The sequence below is a fragment of the Mustela erminea genome, chromosome 1 (genome assembly GCF_009829155.1).
Source record: "Mustela erminea isolate mMusErm1 chromosome 1, mMusErm1.Pri, whole genome shotgun sequence".
Lineage (NCBI taxonomy): Eukaryota > Metazoa > Chordata > Mammalia > Carnivora > Mustelidae > Mustela > Mustela erminea.
In genome coordinates this window covers 19,134,740-19,154,953 of record NC_045614.1, presented here as the reverse complement: position 1 = coordinate 19,154,953, position 20,214 = coordinate 19,134,740, and the positions used below count along the sequence as shown (strand labels likewise).

The 20,214-nt window shown below is 43.2% G+C and overlaps 1 protein-coding gene across 6 annotated transcripts in view; it reads left to right on the top strand.

The window, feature by feature from the left end:
- USP4 (ubiquitin specific peptidase 4) overlaps positions 1-20,214 on the top strand; it is a 52,268-nt gene that overhangs the window by 4,164 nt on the left and 27,890 nt on the right. For 3 of the 6 annotated variants that reach the window (XM_032319602.1, XM_032319612.1, XM_032319638.1), the window contains exons 3-6: positions 3,520-3,650; positions 4,785-4,911; positions 5,982-6,127; positions 6,257-6,318. In XM_032319602.1, coding sequence (XP_032175493.1) covers positions 3,520-3,650; positions 4,785-4,911; positions 5,982-6,127; positions 6,257-6,318 — 466 coding nt within the window. Of the gene's footprint in view, positions 1-3,519; positions 3,651-3,794; positions 3,972-4,784; positions 4,912-5,981; positions 6,128-6,256; positions 6,319-20,214 lie in introns of those variants that run through there. The other 3 variants (XM_032319622.1, XM_032319630.1, XR_004280369.1) reach the window with 3 other exon arrangements.

Sequence of the window (20,214 nt, the reverse complement as noted above, 5' to 3'; positions counted from 1 at the left end):
GATGTGGGACTCGATCCCAGAACTCTGGGATCATGACCTGAGCTGAAGGCAGCGGCTTAACCCACTGAGCCACCCAGGCGCCCCTTAGCTTCAGATTCTTTTGCAAGCAGAATGAGAGTGATCTGTTTGTTGATTGTGTTCAAAATCAGAGCAGTAGGAAGACAGACATGTATGAGGTTTGATCCAAGTACTTAACATTAACTTGGGTGTTTTTAAAAATGGTCAGTGCTTCAGGTGAGACTTGTTTTAGGAGATGTCAGGTGACATCATAATTCATTGCTTTGTTTCTTGATGTAGGTCAGATGGTGGCATCACACCATGAAGCTGGCGAAAGAGCACAGCAGCGTGTTTGCACTTTTCCTCCCCCTGCACCCCCCCCCACCTTCTTTTAAAGGAATCTCTGACCCCATTGTGGGGCTCGAACTCATGACACTGAGATCAGGGGTTATATGCTTTACTGACTGAGCCAGCCAGGTGCCTCTCTTTTTTTTTTTCCTTTTTTTTTTTTAATAGAAGATTTCTTAATGCTTATAAGAATATTAATGATAAGGGCTAGAGGAGCTTTGTGAAATCATTTGGATGACCTTCAGCTAAGGGAAAGCATTTCTTCCATCGTCCTCCAATTTAATGTCATCTGGCTTTTCCTTGAAACATTTGCTTTGTGCTTAGGAGGTGAGAAGTACTTTCTGTTCAGAACCTGCTTGGAACATTGGCAGTATAGGAATGACCTGTCTCTGGTGAATCACCCCCTTAGTTCCCAGGCTCTCAGTCACCTCTCAGTCCCAATCCAGCTACCTTCCACCTAAGGACATGGAAGTGGCTGGATAGGGCTCTTGGAAATGTGGGAAGGATGGGGTCTTGCCTGTCCTTTCTTATGTTGTATGCAGAGCACCCCTTTTCTGCTTCCCACCGCTGCCTCTACTGTATATCAGATGAAATCCTTGTGCTTCGGCCAAGCTGTGCTCTCATTTTCCCCGTTTATTCTCCTTTGTGAAAGAAATTTGCAGAGACTAAATCCTCATTCCCAAACCTCTGTGTGATTTTGAGCATGATGCCTATAGATTGGTCCTGTTTCAAGTGAAAGTCGTGAACTGCATTGGGAATTCCAGTCATATTCCCTGCATTTGCACTGAGCGTGTAAGCTTGATGTGTGCAAAAATCATCATGGATCCTTAGAGGGGAAAATGGCCTGTGGAAATGATGTACTTGGGGTTGGTGATGCTGAAAGCTGTTGTTCCTTTACCACATTTGGAGATTTCTGGCTGCTGCTTGGCACAGTGTGTGTAGCCAGATCTGCTTAGTGTTAGAAACAAAGAAGCATATATCCTCAAGAAAGCCAAGAAGTGAATAACTTCAATGACTTTTAATTTATAAATCAAAGAAAAGTTGAATTTATGACTCAGAAGTTTAATTTATAAATCAATTGTCAGAAAAGTGTCAGTTTCAGGGGGAAGCTTTTGTCTCAAGCAGACTGATACCAGTGGATCATCCTTCTGTTCCTCAGCAGAAAAGGCCTGTTCTGTTAATAATCGTGCCAGACAGGCTGTGGAAAGTGATTGGCTCATCAATAAGGAGGATCCATCCTTTTTTTTTTTTTTAATTTAGAGATTTTTTTTCTTTGTTTATTTGACAGAGATCACAAGAAGGCAGAGAGAGAGAGGGAGAAGCAGACTCCCTTGTTGAGCAGAGAGCCCAATGTGGGGCTTGATCCCATGACCCTGAGATCATGACCTCAGCTGAAGGCAGAGGCTTTAACCCACTGAGCCATCCAGGCCCCCCCCTTTTTTTTTTAAAGATTTTATTTATTCATTTGACAGACAGAGATCACAGGTAGGCAGAGAATCAGACAGAGGAGGAAGCAGGCTCCCTGCTGAACAGAGAGCCCGATGTAGGGCTTGATCCCAGGACTCTGGGATCATGACCTGAGCCAAAGGCAGAGGCTTTAACCCAGTGAGCCACCCAGGCGCACCCCCCTTTTTAATGGTAAAATACACATAATAGTTTATCCTCTTGACCATTTTTAAGTGTGCAGTTCAGTAGTATTAAGTATATTCACATTGTTCCGCAACCAATTTCCAGAACATTTTGACCACGCAGAACTGCAACCCCCTACCCATTAACTGTGACTCCCAGTCTCCTTTCCTCCGAGCCCCTGGCAGCCACCATTCTACTTTCTGTGTCTGAATCTGTCTACTCTAGACACTTCCCTTAAGTGGAATTGTTCAGTATTTGTTTTTCTGTGACTCCCCTATTTTATTTAGTATAATATTCGGGGTTCATCATTGCATCATGTGTCGCAATTTCCTTCCATTTGAAGGCTGAATAGTGTTCCGCTGTGGGTATATACCCCATCATGTTTATCCGTTCGTCCATCTCACCTTGGTATTCCTGTCCTCCGCTGCTATTTAATTCCTTTCCTGTTCTCCCTCCAGATGAAAACAGCAGAGGTGGGTGAGGTCTGAGGCTTGCTGCAAGGAAAGGCAGAAGAGCTGATGGGTTGGGTAAAAACTGGTGGAGAGGGCGCCTGGGTGGCTCAGTGGGTTAAGCCGCTGCCTTCGGCTCAGGTCATGATCTCAGGGTCCTGGGATCGAGTCCCACATCGGGCTCTCTGCTCAGCAGGGAGCCTGCTTCCCTCTCTCTCTCTCTGCCTGCCTCTCCGTCTACTTGTGATTTCTCTCTGTCAAATAAATAAATAAAATCTTAAAAAAAAAAAAAAAAACTGGTGGAGGGCACCGGGGGATGTGGGTGATGGGAAGCCCCCATCACTTTGTGAATGCTGTTTACGGTTTTGGTTTTTAACATCATATGCCTCGAGTTACAGATGAGTTGCACCACTCTGGATACTTCTGCAACCATTACGGCAGGAGTAGGTGTTGCTGGGCACAGGGAGGCTCCGTTGGTGGGAGGTGATCACTCTTCCCTTGATCCAGTTCCTTGGTCTTCAGCTGCGGGAGTGTGTTTCTGATCATGGACATCCACTCCTAGTCATGTTGCCTGCCTGTGGGGGTTGTGAGGTGCACATTGAGCATGTTAGGGTGTTAAAGACATTCCCCCCTCCATAAGAGGTTGTCCAGCTGGGTTTCAGCTTGGCCTTTGGAAAACTAAGAATACTGAATGACTCTTGGTAAAATAAAGTTAACTTCAATGATGTGTTTGTTGTTTTCTTAGTAAATCTTTCAGAAGATATTTGACCTCAATGAAGTTTCCCTAAATAGGATATTATGTTAAAATGTTCATAATTAACAGTTTTCATTGTGGAATCTGGAAGCGTATTGAAAATGTAAACTGGAGTTTTTTATTCTCCCTACTCCACTTCGTTATAGAAGAAATACATGTTCCTATGAAGGCGTGGCTGAAGACAGTTGTCACTTCTGCTCTGTGTTATGGCCAGTGACAGAATTTTGGAATTTTGTACCCGTTCTATAAATAATTTTGTTTCTGAAAAGTACATGAGAATCCTATAAAACAAATATTTCTGGGGAGAAGAGCAGTGAGTTATGAGGTGTTTTCTTTTTTCAGATCCTGAGAGTCAGACCTTGAAGGAACATTTAATTGATGAATTGGACTATGTTTTGGTCCCAACGGAGGCCTGGAATAAATTACTAAACTGGTATGGCTGTGTAGAAGGCCAACAGCCCATTGTCAGAAAAGTGAGTACACAAGTTGTCACAGCTGCTGGTCAGTGTCTGCAAGTGCTCCCTGGGGACACTGACTGGTCTTGGTTTTCTGGGTTACTGGATGTGCCCAAGTGGTGGAATAGAGGTGTTTGAGGCCTTCTTTCTGGTTCTCTTTAGGGAATTGTGGTCGTGAGTGGTGGTGAGTGAGGCTGCTCACCTGAGATGTTACAGTGAGTGGCCTCCAAACATCAGAGCTGCCCATGGCTTGGGATGTGTCCAGCAGTGCCATGAGAGCACTTTCTGGAAGGCTCTATGAGAGAAAGTTTACTTGGGGTCATGTGGACATACAGTAATGTACTGCTTCTTGTTTATCTTACAACCTTTCTGAGACTGCTTTTTCCTCTGTGCTTATGACTCTTGGGCCACACTGTTGAATATCTCAAAAAGCAGGTGTTTATAAACCAGAGAAGCATAACCTCCTGAGGGAAAGCAGGCTGTGAGGTAGAAATCCAGATTCTTCACCCCACTGGTAGATGGGACTTAGTAGAAGACTCCCACAGTCGTTTGCTTGTCCTACCAGAGGGGGAATCACATGCCTGCTAAGAGGTAGACATTGGGTAAATTTCTTACTCTCCCTGATATATAGTTCCCCTTCTCAGCGTAGGAAAGATCTGTAGTCCTGAGGCCATGCTTCTAACAGCCATTGTTTGAGGCCAGAACTACATTCTTTCTGTATTTGGAAACCTGGGCCCCTGAGAGGGGTTAGGGATCAAAAAGCTGGAGGTGTGCCAGTCTGGCAGATGTCCCCTAATGCCCACAGTGTTGCCATATGGTGAGTGTTCTGCTGCCCGAGGGTTTTAGCTACATTCTCTAGTCCTCTCATTCAACAAACCCTGCAAGGGAGACCTCACGATCCTGACTTAGATGAACAGTGACTTCCCTGTTGTGCACTGTTACAGCTAGCTGGTTCTCTTTCTTGTGAAGGGAAGAAAGATTTGAAACCCTTGGACAGATGCTGGCGGCTTTAAAAATCTGTCCTGATCCCCTGATCACTTAGGGAAAGTGATGATTGTGTGGATTCTGCCCCTTACCACTGATGAAACCTATTGTTTCCCAAACTGCCCGGTGTGGAACCGCTGCTGCTTCACCTGTGCCTCTTGTTTGCAGGTAGTGGAGCACGGCCTCTTCGTCAAGCACTGCAAGGTGGAGGTCTATTTGCTGGAACTGAAGCTCTGTGAGAATAGTGACCCCACTAATGTGCTGAGTTGCCATTTCAGCAAGGCAGACACTATCGGTGAGTAGCTGAGCTGGTGTCCCGAATTTCCGGGGACGGAGAGCGCGGAGCATTGTGGCTGATGGGAGTGAAGCCAGGCACCCCCTCCAGAGTTGTTACCCACATAGTGTCAGGTTTGGTTACCAGCCTGACCTGATTCTTGTGGAGAGCTAGGCCTGGGAATCGTGTTTTACAGACTCTTGGACATGCTCCCTGACCATGATACGTGATACTGTGATAAAGATGAGGAAATGCAGATTCGGGGAGGTTACACTTACTTATTAAAAAATCTCTGAGTGGGGGGCGCCTGGGTGGCTCAGTGGGTTAAAGCCTCTGCTTTCAGCTCAGATCACTATCCCAGGGCCCTGGGATCGAGCCCTGCAATGGGCTCTCTGCTCAGTGGGGAGTCTGCTTCCTCCTCTCTCTCTGTTTCTGCCTGCCTCTCTGCCTGCTTGTGATCTTTGTCTGTCAAATAAATAAATAAAATCTTAAAAAAAAAAAAGATAATCTCTGAGGGGGTGCCTGGATGGCTCAGTTGGTTAAGCATCTGCCTTTGGCTCAGGTCATGATCCCAGGGTCCTGGGATTGAGCCCCACATCAGGCTCCCCGCTCAGCTGGAAGCCTGCTTCTCCCTTTCCCACTACCCCTGCTTGTATTCCCTCTCTTGATGTGTCTCTTTGTCAAATAAATAAATAAAATCTTTAAAAAAAAATCTCTGTGAGAAAGTGGCAGGGCTGGTATTCGAAACCACATTTATCTTAACTTCAGAGGAAGGTTTTGTCACCTTTCTGTGTTGCTTGTGTGCTGTAAATGGGGCCCACCTATTGAAGAAGAAGAAGCATAGGGAAGGTTTCTAAGTGTGTGAGTGCAGGAGGATGCCCATGGAAGACATTTGGCCTTAATCATCAAGGGGCTGAGGTCAGTCGGAACTTTCGTTCCTAAGCACCCTGTGACTGACGGTCCGAACAGGAGGGAGGATAAGCTTTAGCTTGCTACGGCTGTTACTAGCCTTGCATCTGGAGTGAGGTGAGTGATCCTTCCGTCCGTCTGAGTGATCTTCAGTCCTGAGTGATCCTTCTGTCCATCTCTAGCAACCATCGAGAAGGAGATGCGGAAGCTATTCAATATCCCTGCTGAGCGGGAAACACGGCTGTGGAATAAGTACATGAGCAACACCTATGAGCAGCTGAGCAAGCTAGACAACACTGTCCAGGACGCTGGGCTCTACCAGGGTCAGGTAGGAGGGCTCAGGCCATGCCCAGCAGGCTGCTCTGCCAGGGTGTGTGGCCAAGATATCTTCTGGTTCTGAGCTTGTCACCAGTGAGGTCTTTTGCATATTCCTTATTTGATTTCCCCTTTCACTCAGGTGCTAGTAATTGAGCCCCAAAATGAAGATGGCACATGGCCGAGGCAGACCTTGCAGTCAAAGTAAGTGACCATTTTCTCTCTTATGGCTGGGCACACAGGTGTAAGAGAGACACTATTTTCTAAGGCGTTTACTTGTGCTAAGTAAAATTTTTTCGGGGTCAGAGGAAGAAGTGATCCATTTCATATTCAGTTTCATATCCAGAGTCTGTGATACTGGCCTTTGCTAAGCAGCATTTTGGGCAGCTGTCTGAGGAAAGCTGTCAGAGTGTGTGAACACAGTGGTGCGCCTCTCCTTGAGAATGAGAGAAGGAAGAGAAGGGGCCCGGATCTGGGAATGCTGCATACCAAGAGGCAGCTTTGTTTTTGCCAAGGGCTGTTATTTTCTCTACCTGTGGTTAGAAGCTCGGCTGGAAAAGAAGAGGACTCAGGCATGGGGTCCTATATGACTTAAAGTTTGATCCCACACCACTTTTTACCCACAGGCCTATTATTGTTACCCTTTTTGCGTACTGGGGGGATTATTCTGCCTTTAAACTGGGACCCCAGGCACCTCTGTCTCTGGAGAGGTTTGTGTGTGGTGTGGAATTGTGCATGTCCTGAGAAGGGGACAGAAGTGGTGATGATTTTTTCTTACAGTGCAAGGGCCGGGGAGGATTTTGTCTTTGTTCTGATAGTTATGGGGATAGTGTTGGTTTTTGCTCTCTTCCCTCAGTCAGTTCTTGGACAGTGACTGTTTGATAGTAATGGGCTCATACATAGCTCTTTTGAGAATCACGAAAGCTATGGGCTCTCTCTTGAGAAACATGTTGGAAGATATATTTTGCCAACAATCTCAAGGGTTTTACAGATAACCTGAAGCCTAACCATGGACTCCAGTTTTAGAGATCCTGGTCACCAGTTCCTGACAGGATGATATATAGCTGTGGTAGGCAGAATAATGCACCTCTCCATTTCTAAGTCCTGTTCCGCAGAACCTATGAATATGTTAGGTTCCATGGCAAGGTGATTAAAATGTGATTAAGGGTCTTGACATGGGGAGATTATCCTGGATTATCTGGATGGACTCAGTATAATCACAGGGTGAACTGGGGAGATAGGAGAATCAGGAGATGAGAGGACAGAAGCAGAGCCTAAGTGATGATAATGTGAGAAAGACTTCACTGGGCGACTTTCCAAGATGGCACAGTAGGAGACCTTGGTTTCATCGGGTCCTAGGAATTCAGCTAGATAGTTAACTAGATCGTTGTGAACACCTGCGAACTCAACCAGAGATCTAAAAAAAGCATTGCTGAAATGCTACAGATAGAGAAGTGATCACTTTCTGCAAGTGTGGAGAAGTGAATCTGAGGCAGTATATGGGAAGATAAACTGCGGCGGTGGGGGGAGTGCAGCAGTCAACATAGGAAACCGATACAGCAGCTGAGTGCAAAATCAGAACTTTTAGAAGTCAGCTCCGGTAAGGGATGTCCCTGCCTGAAAGGCACTCAGGTGGCAAAGAGGGGCAGAATCTTAGATGGGACAGTGTTGTCTCAGGATCCTTGGGGTCACAGAAACATCAGGGGTGCCTGAGTGTGGCAGAGTTCCCAGGCATGGTAGTGGGGAAGCCAGCTGCTATCATTGAACCCACAAGTGGGCTGTCAGCTTGGTTTTGCCATAAACTGCAGACTGTGGCATGGTTGGGCAACTGTTCTCCAAGCAGGCGCCCAGCATTCCACTGAACCACGGCAAGACCCACCCCTTCTGGAGACTTGAAGCAGGGTCACGTGCCTGAGATAGAAATGCTTGGTCACAAGCTGGGTGAGCATGGAGTGTGGCTGGAGACCTGGGAGACAGGAGTGATCGGCTGCTTTTTTGTGAGGGCACACAGAGGAGTGGGTCCCCAGGCTCTGTTCCAGGGCCAGAGATTGGGAGGCTGCTGTTTTCATTCTCATCCTCTAAAGCTGCGCAGAAAGCCTTCAGGGAACAGAAACCACAGAGAGCAATCTGGAGCTGCTTGCTTAGCTTGGCCCCTTGTCAAGGGCATGCAACTCCGCCCCTGCAAAGACACTTGAGAATCACCTCAGCAGGCCCTTCCCCCAGAAGATCAGCAAGAATATCCTAATAAGCTAAGACTATGTTTTTACCCATCATAGAGAACTCCAGAAGTCCAGCAATAGGAAAGAATAGTGTATAGAATTCATGGTATTTTTCTGATTGTTTAGTCTTTGAATTTTAATTTTTTCCTTTACTTTTCAACCAATTTATTATTTTATTAACTCTTTCTTAAAATCTTAATTTTCGGGGCGCCTGGGTGGCTCAGTTGGTTGGGCAACTGCCTTCGGCTCAAGTCACGGTCCCGGAGTCCCGGGATCGAGTCCCGCATCAGGCTCCCAGCTCCATGGGGAGTCTGCTTCTCCCTCTGACCTTCTCACTTCTCATGCTCTCTCTCACTGTCTCTCTCTCAACTAACTAAATAAAAATCTTTAAAAAAAAAACAATCTTAATTTTCATTTTTACAGTTACATTCTATCCTTTCATTGTATTTCATTTTATTTTTATATATATGTAAGTTTTTCTGTACAGTTCTGGGATGCAGTTTCTTGTAACAGACAGACCAAAATACACCCAGATTCTAGTGTATTGCTCTGTTCTGTTCTCCTGTCTGATTATACTGTCTCTCTCTCTTTTTTAAATATTCTCTCTTTTTAAAAGTCTTCTTAAATTTTCATCTCTAGTTACATTCTATCCTTTCATTGTATTTTATTTTATTTATTTTATTTTATTTTTATTTTTATTTTTTTATTTTATTTATTTTTTTTTTTAAGATTTTATTTATTTATTTGACAGAGAGAAATCACAAGTAGATGGAGAGGCAGGCAGAGAGAGAGAGAGGGAAGCAGGCTCCCTGCTGAGCAGAGAACCCGATGTGGGACTCGATCCCAGGACCCTGAGATCATGACCTGAGCCGAAGGCAGTGGCTTAACCCACTGAGCCACCCAGGCGCCCCTATTTTATTTATTTTAAAAAAAGATTTTATTTATTCATTTGACAGAGAGAGAGATCACAAGTAGGCGGAGAGGCAGGCAGAGAGAGGGGGAAACAGGCTCCCTTCTGAGCAGACAGCCCGATGCGGGGCTCGTTCCCAGGACCCTGAGATCATGACCTGAGCCGAAGGCAGAGGCTTTAACCCACTGAGCCATCCAGGCGCCCCCTTTCATTGTATTTTATTTCATTTTTGTATATATGTAAATTTTTCTTTCTTTATAGTTTTGGGATGTAGCTTCTTCAAACAGACAGACCAAAATACACCCAGAATATATTATATTGCTCTGTTCCATTCACTGGTCTGTTTATACTCTTTTCTTTTGTTGTTGTTGTTTTTTTTTTTCTTTTGTCCTTTTTCATTTTCATTTTTACAGTTATATTCTATCTACATTTCTTATATTTAATTCTTATATTTAATTTTATATCGATGTGCTTAAGTTTAATTTTGTTTTTGTACATATGTAAGTTTTCCTTTCTTTACAATTTTGGGATTTAGTTGTCTAACAGACCAAAATACACACAGGATCCAGTGTATTGATCTGTTCTGTTTACCTGTCTGGTTATATTCTCTTTGTCTTAAAGATTTTATTTATTTACTTTTTTATTTTTTATTTTGGGTTTCTTCTGATTTGTTTAGCATATATTTCTCTGGGGCTGTTATTGCCATTTTAGTATTTTGTTCTCTTGTTCATCTATTCTTCTCTGCACAGAATGACAAGATGGAAAAACTCACCTCAAAAAAGAGAACAAGAGGCGGTACTGACTGACAGGGACCTAATCAGAATGGATATAAGTAAGATGTTGGAACTAGAGTTCAGAGTAACGATTATAAAGATATTAGCTGGGCTTATAAAAAGCATGGAGGACTCTAGAGAATCCCTTTCTGGAGAAATAAAAACTAAAATCTAACCAAATTGAAATAAAAAAGGCTATTATTGGGGTGCAATAAAAAATGGCGGCTGTAACTGCTAGGATAAATGGGGCAGATAAAGAATTAGTGATATAGAAGACAAAATGATGGAGAATAAGGAAGCTGAGAAAAAGAGAGATAAACAACTACTGGATCATGAAGGAATTCGAGATAAGTGATATCATAAAGCAACACAGTATTAGAATAATTGGGATCCCAGATGAAGAGGAAAGAGAAAGGGGGGAAGAAGGTATATTGGAGCAAATTATAGCAGAGAACTTCCCTCATTTAGGGAAGGAAGCAGGCATTCAAGTCCAGGAGGCACAGAGAGCCCCTCTCAAAATCAATAAAAATAGGTCTACACCTCGACATATAATAGTGAAGCTTTCAAATCTCAGAGACAAAGAGAAAATTCTGAAAGCGGCTCGGGACAAGAGGTCCGTAACCTCCAAGGGTAGAAACATTAGATTGGCAGAAGACCTATCCACAGAGACCTGGCAAGCCAGAAAGTACTGGCATGATATATTCAGGGTGCTAAATGAGAAAAAAATTCATCCAAGAATATTTTATCCAGTGAGATTGTCATTCAAAATAAAAGGAGAGATAAAAAGCTTCCAGGACAAACAGAAACTAAAAGAATTTGTGATTATTGAACGAGCCCTGCAAGAAATATTAAAGGGGATCTTTTAAGTGAAGAGAGAGTCCAGAAGTAACATAGAACAGAAAGGAACAGAGACAGTGTACAGAAATAGTGACTATAGGCAATACAGTGGCACTAAATTCTTATCTTCAGTAGTTACTCTGAATGTAAATGGGCTAAGTGCCCCCAATCAAAAGCACAAGATATCAGATTGGATAAAAAAGCAAGACCCATCAGTATGCTATCTGCAGAAGACTCATTTTTGACCCAAAGATGCCTCCAGATTGAAAGTGAGGGGTGGAAAACCATTTACCATACTAATGGATATCAAAGAAAGCTTGGGTAGTAATACTTATATCAGACAAACTAGATTTTAAACCAAAGACTAATAAGAGATGGGGAAGGCCACTATATCTTAATTAAAGGGTCTCTCCAACAAGATCATCTAATAACTATGAGTATTTATGCCCCTAACATGGGAACAGTCAATTATATAAACCAATTAAAAGCAAAATTAAAGGGGCGCCTGGGTGGCTCAGTGGGTTAAGCCGCTGCCTTCGGCTCAGGTCATGATCTCAGGTCCTGGGATCGAGTCCCACATTGGGCTCTCTGCTCAGCAGGGAGCCTGCTTCCTCCTCTCTCTCTGCCTGCCTCTCTGCCTCCTTGTGATCTCTCTCTCTGTCAAATAAATAAATAAAATCTTTAAAAAAAAAAAAAAAGCAAAATTAAAGAAATACATTGATAGTAGGGGACTCTTAACACCTCCTTCTATGCAGAAGATCATCTAAACAGAAGATCAACAAAGAAACAAGGGCTTTGAATGACACACTGGATCAGATGAACTTCATAGATAAAGTCAAAGCACTCCATCTTAAAGCAATAAAATACACATTCTTCTCATGTGCACATGGAACTTTCTCCAGAATAGATCACATACTGGGTCACAAGTCAGGTCTCAACCAGTACCAAAAGATTGGGATCATTCCCTGTGTATTTTTCAGACCACAGTGCTTTGAAACTTGAACTCAGTCACAAGAGGAAATTTGGAAAGAACTCAATACATGGAAGTTTAAGAACATCTTACTAAAGGATGAATGGGTCAACCAGGAAATTTAAAGAAGAATTTAAAAAATTCATGGAAACAAATGAAAATTAAACCACAACTGTTCAGAACCTTTGGGATGCAGCAAAGGTGGACCTAAGACAGAAGTATATGGCAGTACAAGCCTTTCTAAAGAAACAAGAAAGGTGTCAAGTATACATCCTAAACTTACAGCTAAGGGAGCTGGAGAAAGAACAGCAAATAAAGCCTAAACCCAGAGGAGAAGAAAATAAAGATTGGAGCAGAAATCAACAAAATAGAAACCAAAAGAAGAGTAGGACGGATCAATGAAACTAGGAGCTTGTTCTTTGAAAGAATTAATAAGATTGATGAACCTCTGGCCAGACTTATCAAAAATAAAAGAGAAAGTACCCAAACAAGTAAAATCATGAATAAAAGAGGAGAGATCGTAACCAACACTAAGGGATCATGTTATAAGCAATTACATGTCAACAAATTAGGCAGTTTGGAAGAAATGGATGCATTCCTAGAGAAATATAAACTAACAAAACTGAAACAGGAAGAAATAGAATACCTGAACAGACCCATAGCCAGCAAGTAAATTGAAAGGCTAATCAAAAATCTCCCAACAGGCAAGATTCCAGGGCCAGATGGCCTCCCAGGGGAATTCTACCAAAGATTAAAAGAAGAAATAATGCCTGTTCTTCTGAAGCTGTTTCAAAAAATAGAAATTGAAGGAAAATCTCCAAACTCTTTCTGTGAGGCCAGCATTACCTTGATCCCAAAACCAGACAAAGACGCCACCAAAAAGGAGAATTACAGACTAATATCCCTGATGAACATGGATGCCAAAATTCTCACCAACATACTAGTCAATGGGATCCAGTAGTACATTAAAAGGATTATTCATCATGACCAAGTGGGATTTATTCCTGGGCTTCAAGGGTGGTTCAACTTCCACATAGTAATCAATGTGATATGCTATATTAATAAAAGGATAAGAATCATATAATCCTCTCAATAGATGCAGAAAAAGTATTCGACAAAATATAGCTTCCTTTCTTAATTTAAACTCTGCACAGTGTAGAGTTGGAACATACTTCAGTATCATAAAAGCCATCTACGTAAAGCCCACAGTGAGTGTCATTCTCAATGGGAAAAAACTGAGTTCTATAAGATCAGGATGGGATGTCTGGCATCCCCCACAGCAGGGATGTGCACGATCACTGCTGCTCTTCAACATAGTACCAGAAGTCTTAGCCTCGGCAATTAGACCACAAAAATAAGTCAACTGAATCAGCAAAGAAGTCAAACTCTCACTCTTTGCAGATGACATGATAATCTAACCCAAAATTGCTGGAACTCATACAGGATTTCAGCAGAGTAGCAGGATATAAAATCAGTGCACAGAAATTAGTTGCATTTCTATACACTAACAATGAGAAGAAAGAGAAATTAAAGAGTTGACCCTTTTTGCAGTTGCATCAAAACCCATAAGATATCTAGAGATAAACCTAGCTAAAGAGGGGCATCTGGGTAGCTCAGTCAGTTAAAAGTCTGCCTTCCACTCATATCACGATTTCAGGGTCCTGGGATTGAGCCCCAAGTTGGGCTCCTCGCTCAGGAAGTCTGCTGCTCCCTCTCCCTCTGCCCCTCCCTGCTGCTCTTGCTGTCTCTGTCTCAAATCTTAAAAAACCAAAACAACAACAAAAAAGCCTGGTAACCAAAGAGGCAAAGGATCTGTCTTCAGAAAACTATGCAACACTTATGAAAGAAATTGAAGGCACAAAGAAATAGAAGAACATTCCATGCTCTTGGATTGGAAGAACAAATACTGTTAAAATATCTGTGCTACTTAGGGCAATCTATATATTCAGTGCATTCCCTATCAAAATACCATCAACTCTTCACAGAGCTGGAACAAATAATCTTGAAATTTGTATGGAACCAGAAAAGACCCCAAATCACCAAAGAAAAGTTGGAAAAAAACAAAACAAAACACAAAAGCTGGTGGCATCATCAAGGCAGTATGGTACTGGCACAAAAACAGGCACATATATCAGTGGAACAGAATTGAGAACCCAGAAATAGACCCTCAAGTCTCTGGTCAACTAACCTTCAGCAAAGCAGGAAAGAATATCCAGTGGAAAAAAGAGAGTCTCTTCAACAAATGGTGTTAGGAAAGTTGGACAGCCATACGCAGAAGAATGAAACTGGACCGTTTCCTTACACTATACACAAAAATAGACCCCAAATGGATGAAAGACCTAAATGTGAGACAGTCCGTCAAAATCCTAGAGGAGAGCACAGGTGGCAATCTCTTTGACCTTGGCCACAGCAGCTTCTTGCTAGATACATTTCCAGAGGCAAAGGAAACAAAGGCAAAAATGAAGTAATGGGACTTCATCAAGATAAAAACTTTTGCACAGCAAAGGAAACTGTCAACAGAACTTAAAGACAACAGACAGAGGGGGAGAAGATATTTGCAAATGACATCCAGATAAAGGGCTGGTATCCAAAATCTATAAAGAACTTAACAAACTCAACACCTAAAAAACAAATAAGCCAGTCAAGAAATGGGCAGAAGACATGGACGACATTTCTCCAAAGAAGACATACAAATGGCCAAGAGACACATGAAAATATGCTCAACATCACTTGGCATCGTGGAAATACAAATCAAAACCACATTGAGATACTGCCTCACAGCGGTCAGAATAACTAAAATTAACAAGTCAGGAAATGACTTCTTGGCGAGGATGCGGAGAAAGGGGTATCCTCCTACGCTGTTGGTGGAAATGCAAGCTGGTGCAGCCACTGTGGAAAACAGTACGGAGGTTCCTAAAAGTTGAAAGTAGAGGTACTCTGTGACCCAACAATTGCACTACTACTGGGTATTTACCCCGAAGATACAGAAGTAGTGATTTATAGCATCAATGTTGACCATAACCAACTATGGAAAGAGTTCAGATGTCCATCAACAGATGAATGGAAAAAAGATGTGTCATAGATAGATAGATATAGATATAGATATAAATATAGTAGAATATTATGCAGCTATCAAAAATTTGAAATCTTGCCATTTTCAACAGTGTGATGGAACTAGAGGGTATTACACTAAGTGAAATGAGTCAATCTGAGAAAGACAATTATATGATCTCAGTCATACATGGAATTTAAGAAAAAAATAGGATCATAGGGGAAGAATAAAGTCGAAATCAGGGAGACAAACCATAAGACTTAATTATAGGAAATAAACTCAGGGTTGCTGGAGGTGGGTGAGGGATGGGGTAACTGTGTGATGGCCATTATGGAGGGCACATGATGTAAAACAAATAGAAACGCTTTACTGGCCATGAGCCAGGGAATGTGTGTGGCCTCTAGAAGTCCCTAGAGCCTCCACAAAGAAACACAGCTCTTTAGCTCAGTGAGAATCATTTTGGATTTCTGACCTGCAAAATTGTTAAGACAATAAATTTCTGTTGTTTTAAGCCAGCAAGTTGTTGGTAATTTGTGACAGCAGCAGTCAGAAGGCTAGCCTAGATTGCTGACTCCCTTCTTGGAACTGGAAGTGCCACAGAACTGAGAGAAAATTACTTAAAAACTGTGAGGACCCCCCCCCCCCCCCCCCCCCGCCAGGGGAGACAGAAGGTGGGTCTGTGAGGTAGGGTTGACAACTTGGAGTGGAAGAGGCTGGATATACTGGCCAAAGAAGACTGTTAGGTTCTGCCTTCTTTTCCCAGTGTTGCTTCGTCCCATCTCTTCCACACCTTGTGGTCTCAGATTCCAGTGAAGGGAGATAGCTTTTGGAAAAGAGCAGTGCCTCCTTGAATTTGCCTGAAGGTTAGATTCTTCCTGCAAAGTGTGTCCCGTGGCCAATGAGCCCAGAGCGAGATTCCTGAGGTACACTCTTCACTCTCCTAAAAGTTCCAGACACTGGTCTAGATACTGAGGATACAGTAATAAAGTTTCTATTCTCAAGGAACAGTAAGTAGACAAGAACAACCCACAGGTACAATGGTTTTTAAGTATTGTGGGAAAAAAATCAGGGAAGAAAATGAAGTGCTAGGCTTTGGGAAGGAGCAGGTTTTTGTTTGTTTGTTTGTTTTTATTTTTTTTATTTTTTTTTTTATTTTTTTTTTTTAAAGATTTTATTTATTTATTTGACAGACAGAGATCACAAGTAGGCAGAAAGGCAGGCAGAGAGAGAGGAGGAAACAGGCTCCCAGCCGAGCAAAGAGCCCGATGTGGGGGCTTGATCCCAGGACCCTGGGATCATGACCTGAGCCAAAGGTAGAGGCCTTAACCCACTGAGCCACCCAGGTGCCCCCTGTTTGTTTGTTTTTAAAGATCCTATTTATTTATTTGACAGGCAGAGATCACAAGTGGGCAGAGAGGCAAGCAGAGAGAGAGGAGGAGGCAGGCTCCCTGCGGAGCAGAGAGTCTGATGCGGGGCTCCATCCCAAGACCCTGGGATCATGACCTGAGCTGAAGGCAGAGGCTTTAACCCACTGAGCCACCCAGGCGCCCCTTTGTTTTTGTTTTTTAAGATTTTATTTATTTATTTGACAGACAGGCAGGCAGAGAGAGAAGGGAAAACAGGCTCCCTGCTGAGCAGAAAGCCCGATGTGGGGCTCAATCCCAGGACCCTGGGATCATGACCTGAGCCGAAGGCAGAGGCTTTAACCCACTGACCCACCCAGGTGCCCTGGGAAGGAGCAGATTTAAGTAGGGTGATAGGCCTCTCTGAGGTGCCATTTGAGCATGGTCACAGCAGAAGTGAGGGACTCAGCAGTGAGTGGAATGCTTAATGAGAATAAGATTGTGAGGCTGAGGTGCCAGCCACAGTGGACGTTCTGAAGCCAAAGCAGGCTTTGTTGAAGACTGGTGGGAGTTTGTTGGGGCTGATGGCTGGAGGGTTTAGGGGACAACGTGGGGAGCCCCATGGACCTTGTGAGACTCTGGATTCCAGGTGTACCTTGGGGGTGGTGGTGGTAGAGTTAGTTGGAGGCAGTGCAGTGAGTGGAGGAGTAGTGTGGTCTCACTTGGTGAACAGCTCAAGGGAGCCATAACGAGTAGCTGACAGGTATAGTCGAATGAAAAGAAAATGGCTCATTGATGGCATGTGCTAGTGGGAGCATAATCTGTGCTCCCAGCCTCCTGGGAGCATGGAGTAAGCATGATGAGTATCATCAAGGAAAGCAAGTGGGGACATGAAACAGGAATAAGGAGGCATTCTTGGGACCAAAGAATTCGGGAGATGGGTTGAGTAGCAGAATGGATGTCGCTAAAGAGTAAAGTTGGAAGGTCAGGTCTAAGAATTCTGTGCAGCAGGGCGCCTGGGTGGCTCAGTGGGTTAAGCCGCTGCCTTCGGCTCAGGTCATGATCTCAGGGTCCTGGGATCGAGTCCCGCATCGGGCTCTCTGCTCAGCAGGGAGCCTGCTTCCTCCTCTCTCTCTGCCTGCCTCTCTGCCTACTTGTGTTCTCCGTCAAATAAATAAATAAAATCTTTAAAAAAAAAAAAAAAGAATTCTGTGCAGCATTAAGAGGGATAGAGAGGCGAAAGATAGGCGGAGCGAAGTGCTGTGGAGGATGGGGTAGAAATGTCAACATTTGTGTAATAGGAATCTCCGAGGCAGAGAGGAAGTGACCAGAGGAAGGGGAGGAAAATGTCTGAGGTTATAATGACCCAGAGTTTCCCAGAAATCATGAAAGAAAAGGTCTGAAATTTAAATAATGCTAAACACAACAGATGGAAGGAAGAAATCTCACGCCTAGACACTGCAGTAAAAACCTGACAACGAAGATGTAGAGAAAATCAAATCTTTTTGAAAGACAAAGTCACAGAGGAATAAGGGGACTAGTATCAAACTTGTCAGTAGCAATAATGGACCTAGGGGGAAAAAAAATATTGGACCTAGGAGAGACTTTTTCAGGATCAAAGTAAATAACTTGAAAAGCAGAATTGTGAATCCTGCTAAACTTATTTAAATGTAAAGTTGAAATACTTTTTTCCTTTAGCATAGCTGACGTTGGAAGGTTTTCCACACCGGGCCCCTGAGTGGAGGAATTACTTTTAGAGCCGAGGGGCATGTGGTAGAATCAGTAATGTGAGAGAGAGCATGCTCATAAGGAAGTGTTCTGTTGGCCAGAAAAGCAAGGGCTTTGGGACTTCGGAGTGAACAAAGATTTCTGACAGAAGACACAACACCAGAAACCTTGGAGGAGGAAATGGGTAGAGGGGGTAACTGTGACTTTTAAAAATGTTCACCAGAGAGTAAAAAGGCAAGCCACAGGGTGAGAAAAGATATTTGCAAGAATATGTCTGACACATTGCTTATCTCCAGAGGTTTGAAGAAACGCCTCCCAAGTCAGTAAGAAAAAGTTAGGCAACCCCATTAGAAGAGGGGCAAAACATCTTGAACATTTAATTTACCAAAAAGGATGTCTGGATGGCTAGCAAGCATATGGGGAGGTATTAACCTCTGCAATCATCCAGAAATGGCAAATTAAAACCATAACACAGTGCTCCTGCACACCCACCAAAATGACTCAGTGAAAAAGATGGACAAGTGATGTTGAGGTGTGGAGCACCTTGGATTGTTGGGCCCTGCTGTTAGGGGATATAAATTGATGTGGTGATTTTAGGAGATTTGGCATCCCTTACTAGAGGAAGAATTATATACATATTCTACAACTCTGTGAACCAGTCCTAGGCATACAGCCAACAGAAATACATCTCATGTTCACTTAAAGATATGTTCAAAAATGTTCACGACAGCACTGCTTGCTTGTCATAGTCACAAACTGGAGTTAAACCAGATGTCCAAAAATAGAGGGGATAGAGACATTGTAGTGTATTCACCCCGTGAGAGTCTGTAGGGACCCAGTAGTGTTGTATGTCATGAACAATGTTGAATGAGAGAAGCTGGACACAAAACGTGGCGTCCTATGTTCTCTTAATATCAAGTTTAAGAACAGGCAAAACTTACCTAGGGAACTCAAGGTCATGGTAGTGGTTAGTTATGGGAGAAATCATGACTCACAGAAGCATGAAGAGGACACTTGGGGTCTAGGGCTGTCCTGTTTCTGGGTCAGGGTACTGGTTATGTAGATGTAATCATTTGGTTCAAATTTCTTGATTTTGACGTTCATGATTTATATATTCTCTATGTAGTACTTCAGTAAAAAGTTGAATAATAGTAAGATAAGTGTAAGAAAGCAACCCATCTCAATAACAGTCTAGAAGTTAATTCTGACTAATGCCAACACGGAAGACAAGTGAGGAAATGAGAGGCAGTACAGAGCTGAGAGAGATGGGAATGTTACAAGTCTAAATAGTTGATGGGCAAAAATAAAAACAGTTACAGGTTCTAATAAGTTAATGGAGTAACTGCCAGAAATGTAAAAGTAGAAAATATATCTTTAAAATATGCCGTGTTGATTAGAAAAGGTTTGAAGGCAGTTTAAGAAAGATGATGCTTTAAGTCTTTCTAAGAGGAGTTTCTGAGGTATCCCTGGTGGGTCAGTGGGGTAAGCATCTGCCTTCGGCTCAGGTCATAATCTCAGGGTTCTGGGATCAAGTCCTGCATCGGGCTCCCTGCTGGGGGGTGGATGTGAAGCCTGCTTCTCCCTCTCTTCCCTGTTTATGCTCTCTTGCTCGCTCGCTCGCTCTCTCAAATAAGTAAATAAAATCTTGAAAAAAAAATTTCTGAGGCGGGCGGTCCAGTGCTGGTATCATTAGAAACCCAGCCGCTCCGTCATGTTATTCTGCTATGTGTAGCTTCTGCTTCAGAGGTTCTTCCTTCTGGGTTTAGGATCCTGAGCTGTTTGGTTACACCTGCATTCAGGTGACAAGGAGGAGGAAGGAAGGAAAAGGAGGGACCTAACCCTTCATTTTAAGGAAATTTCCCAGAAATCATACATGAAACATCTCTTTGCTTCTCTTTGGCCAATGATATGATCATACCTGGCTTCAGGGGAGCCAGAAAATGCCTTTTAGCAGGGTTGCAAGGTGTCTGGCTAAAAATTGGGTTTCTTGGGGTGGCTGGGTGGCTCAGCCAGTTAAGTGTTTTCCTTCAGCTCAGGTCATGATCCCAGGGTCCTGGGATCGAGCCCTGTGTCATGCTCCCTGCTTAGCAGGAAAGTCTCCTTCTCCCCTTTCCTCTGCCCCTACTTGTGATCTTTCTCTCCCTCTCGCTCACTCTTTCTCTCAAATAAATAAATAAAATCTTTTAAAAGATTAAAAAAAAATTGGGGTCCTAAGGAAAAAGGTTAGAATAACTTACTGGGAGACAAAATGGGGGGGACCCCTCTTTT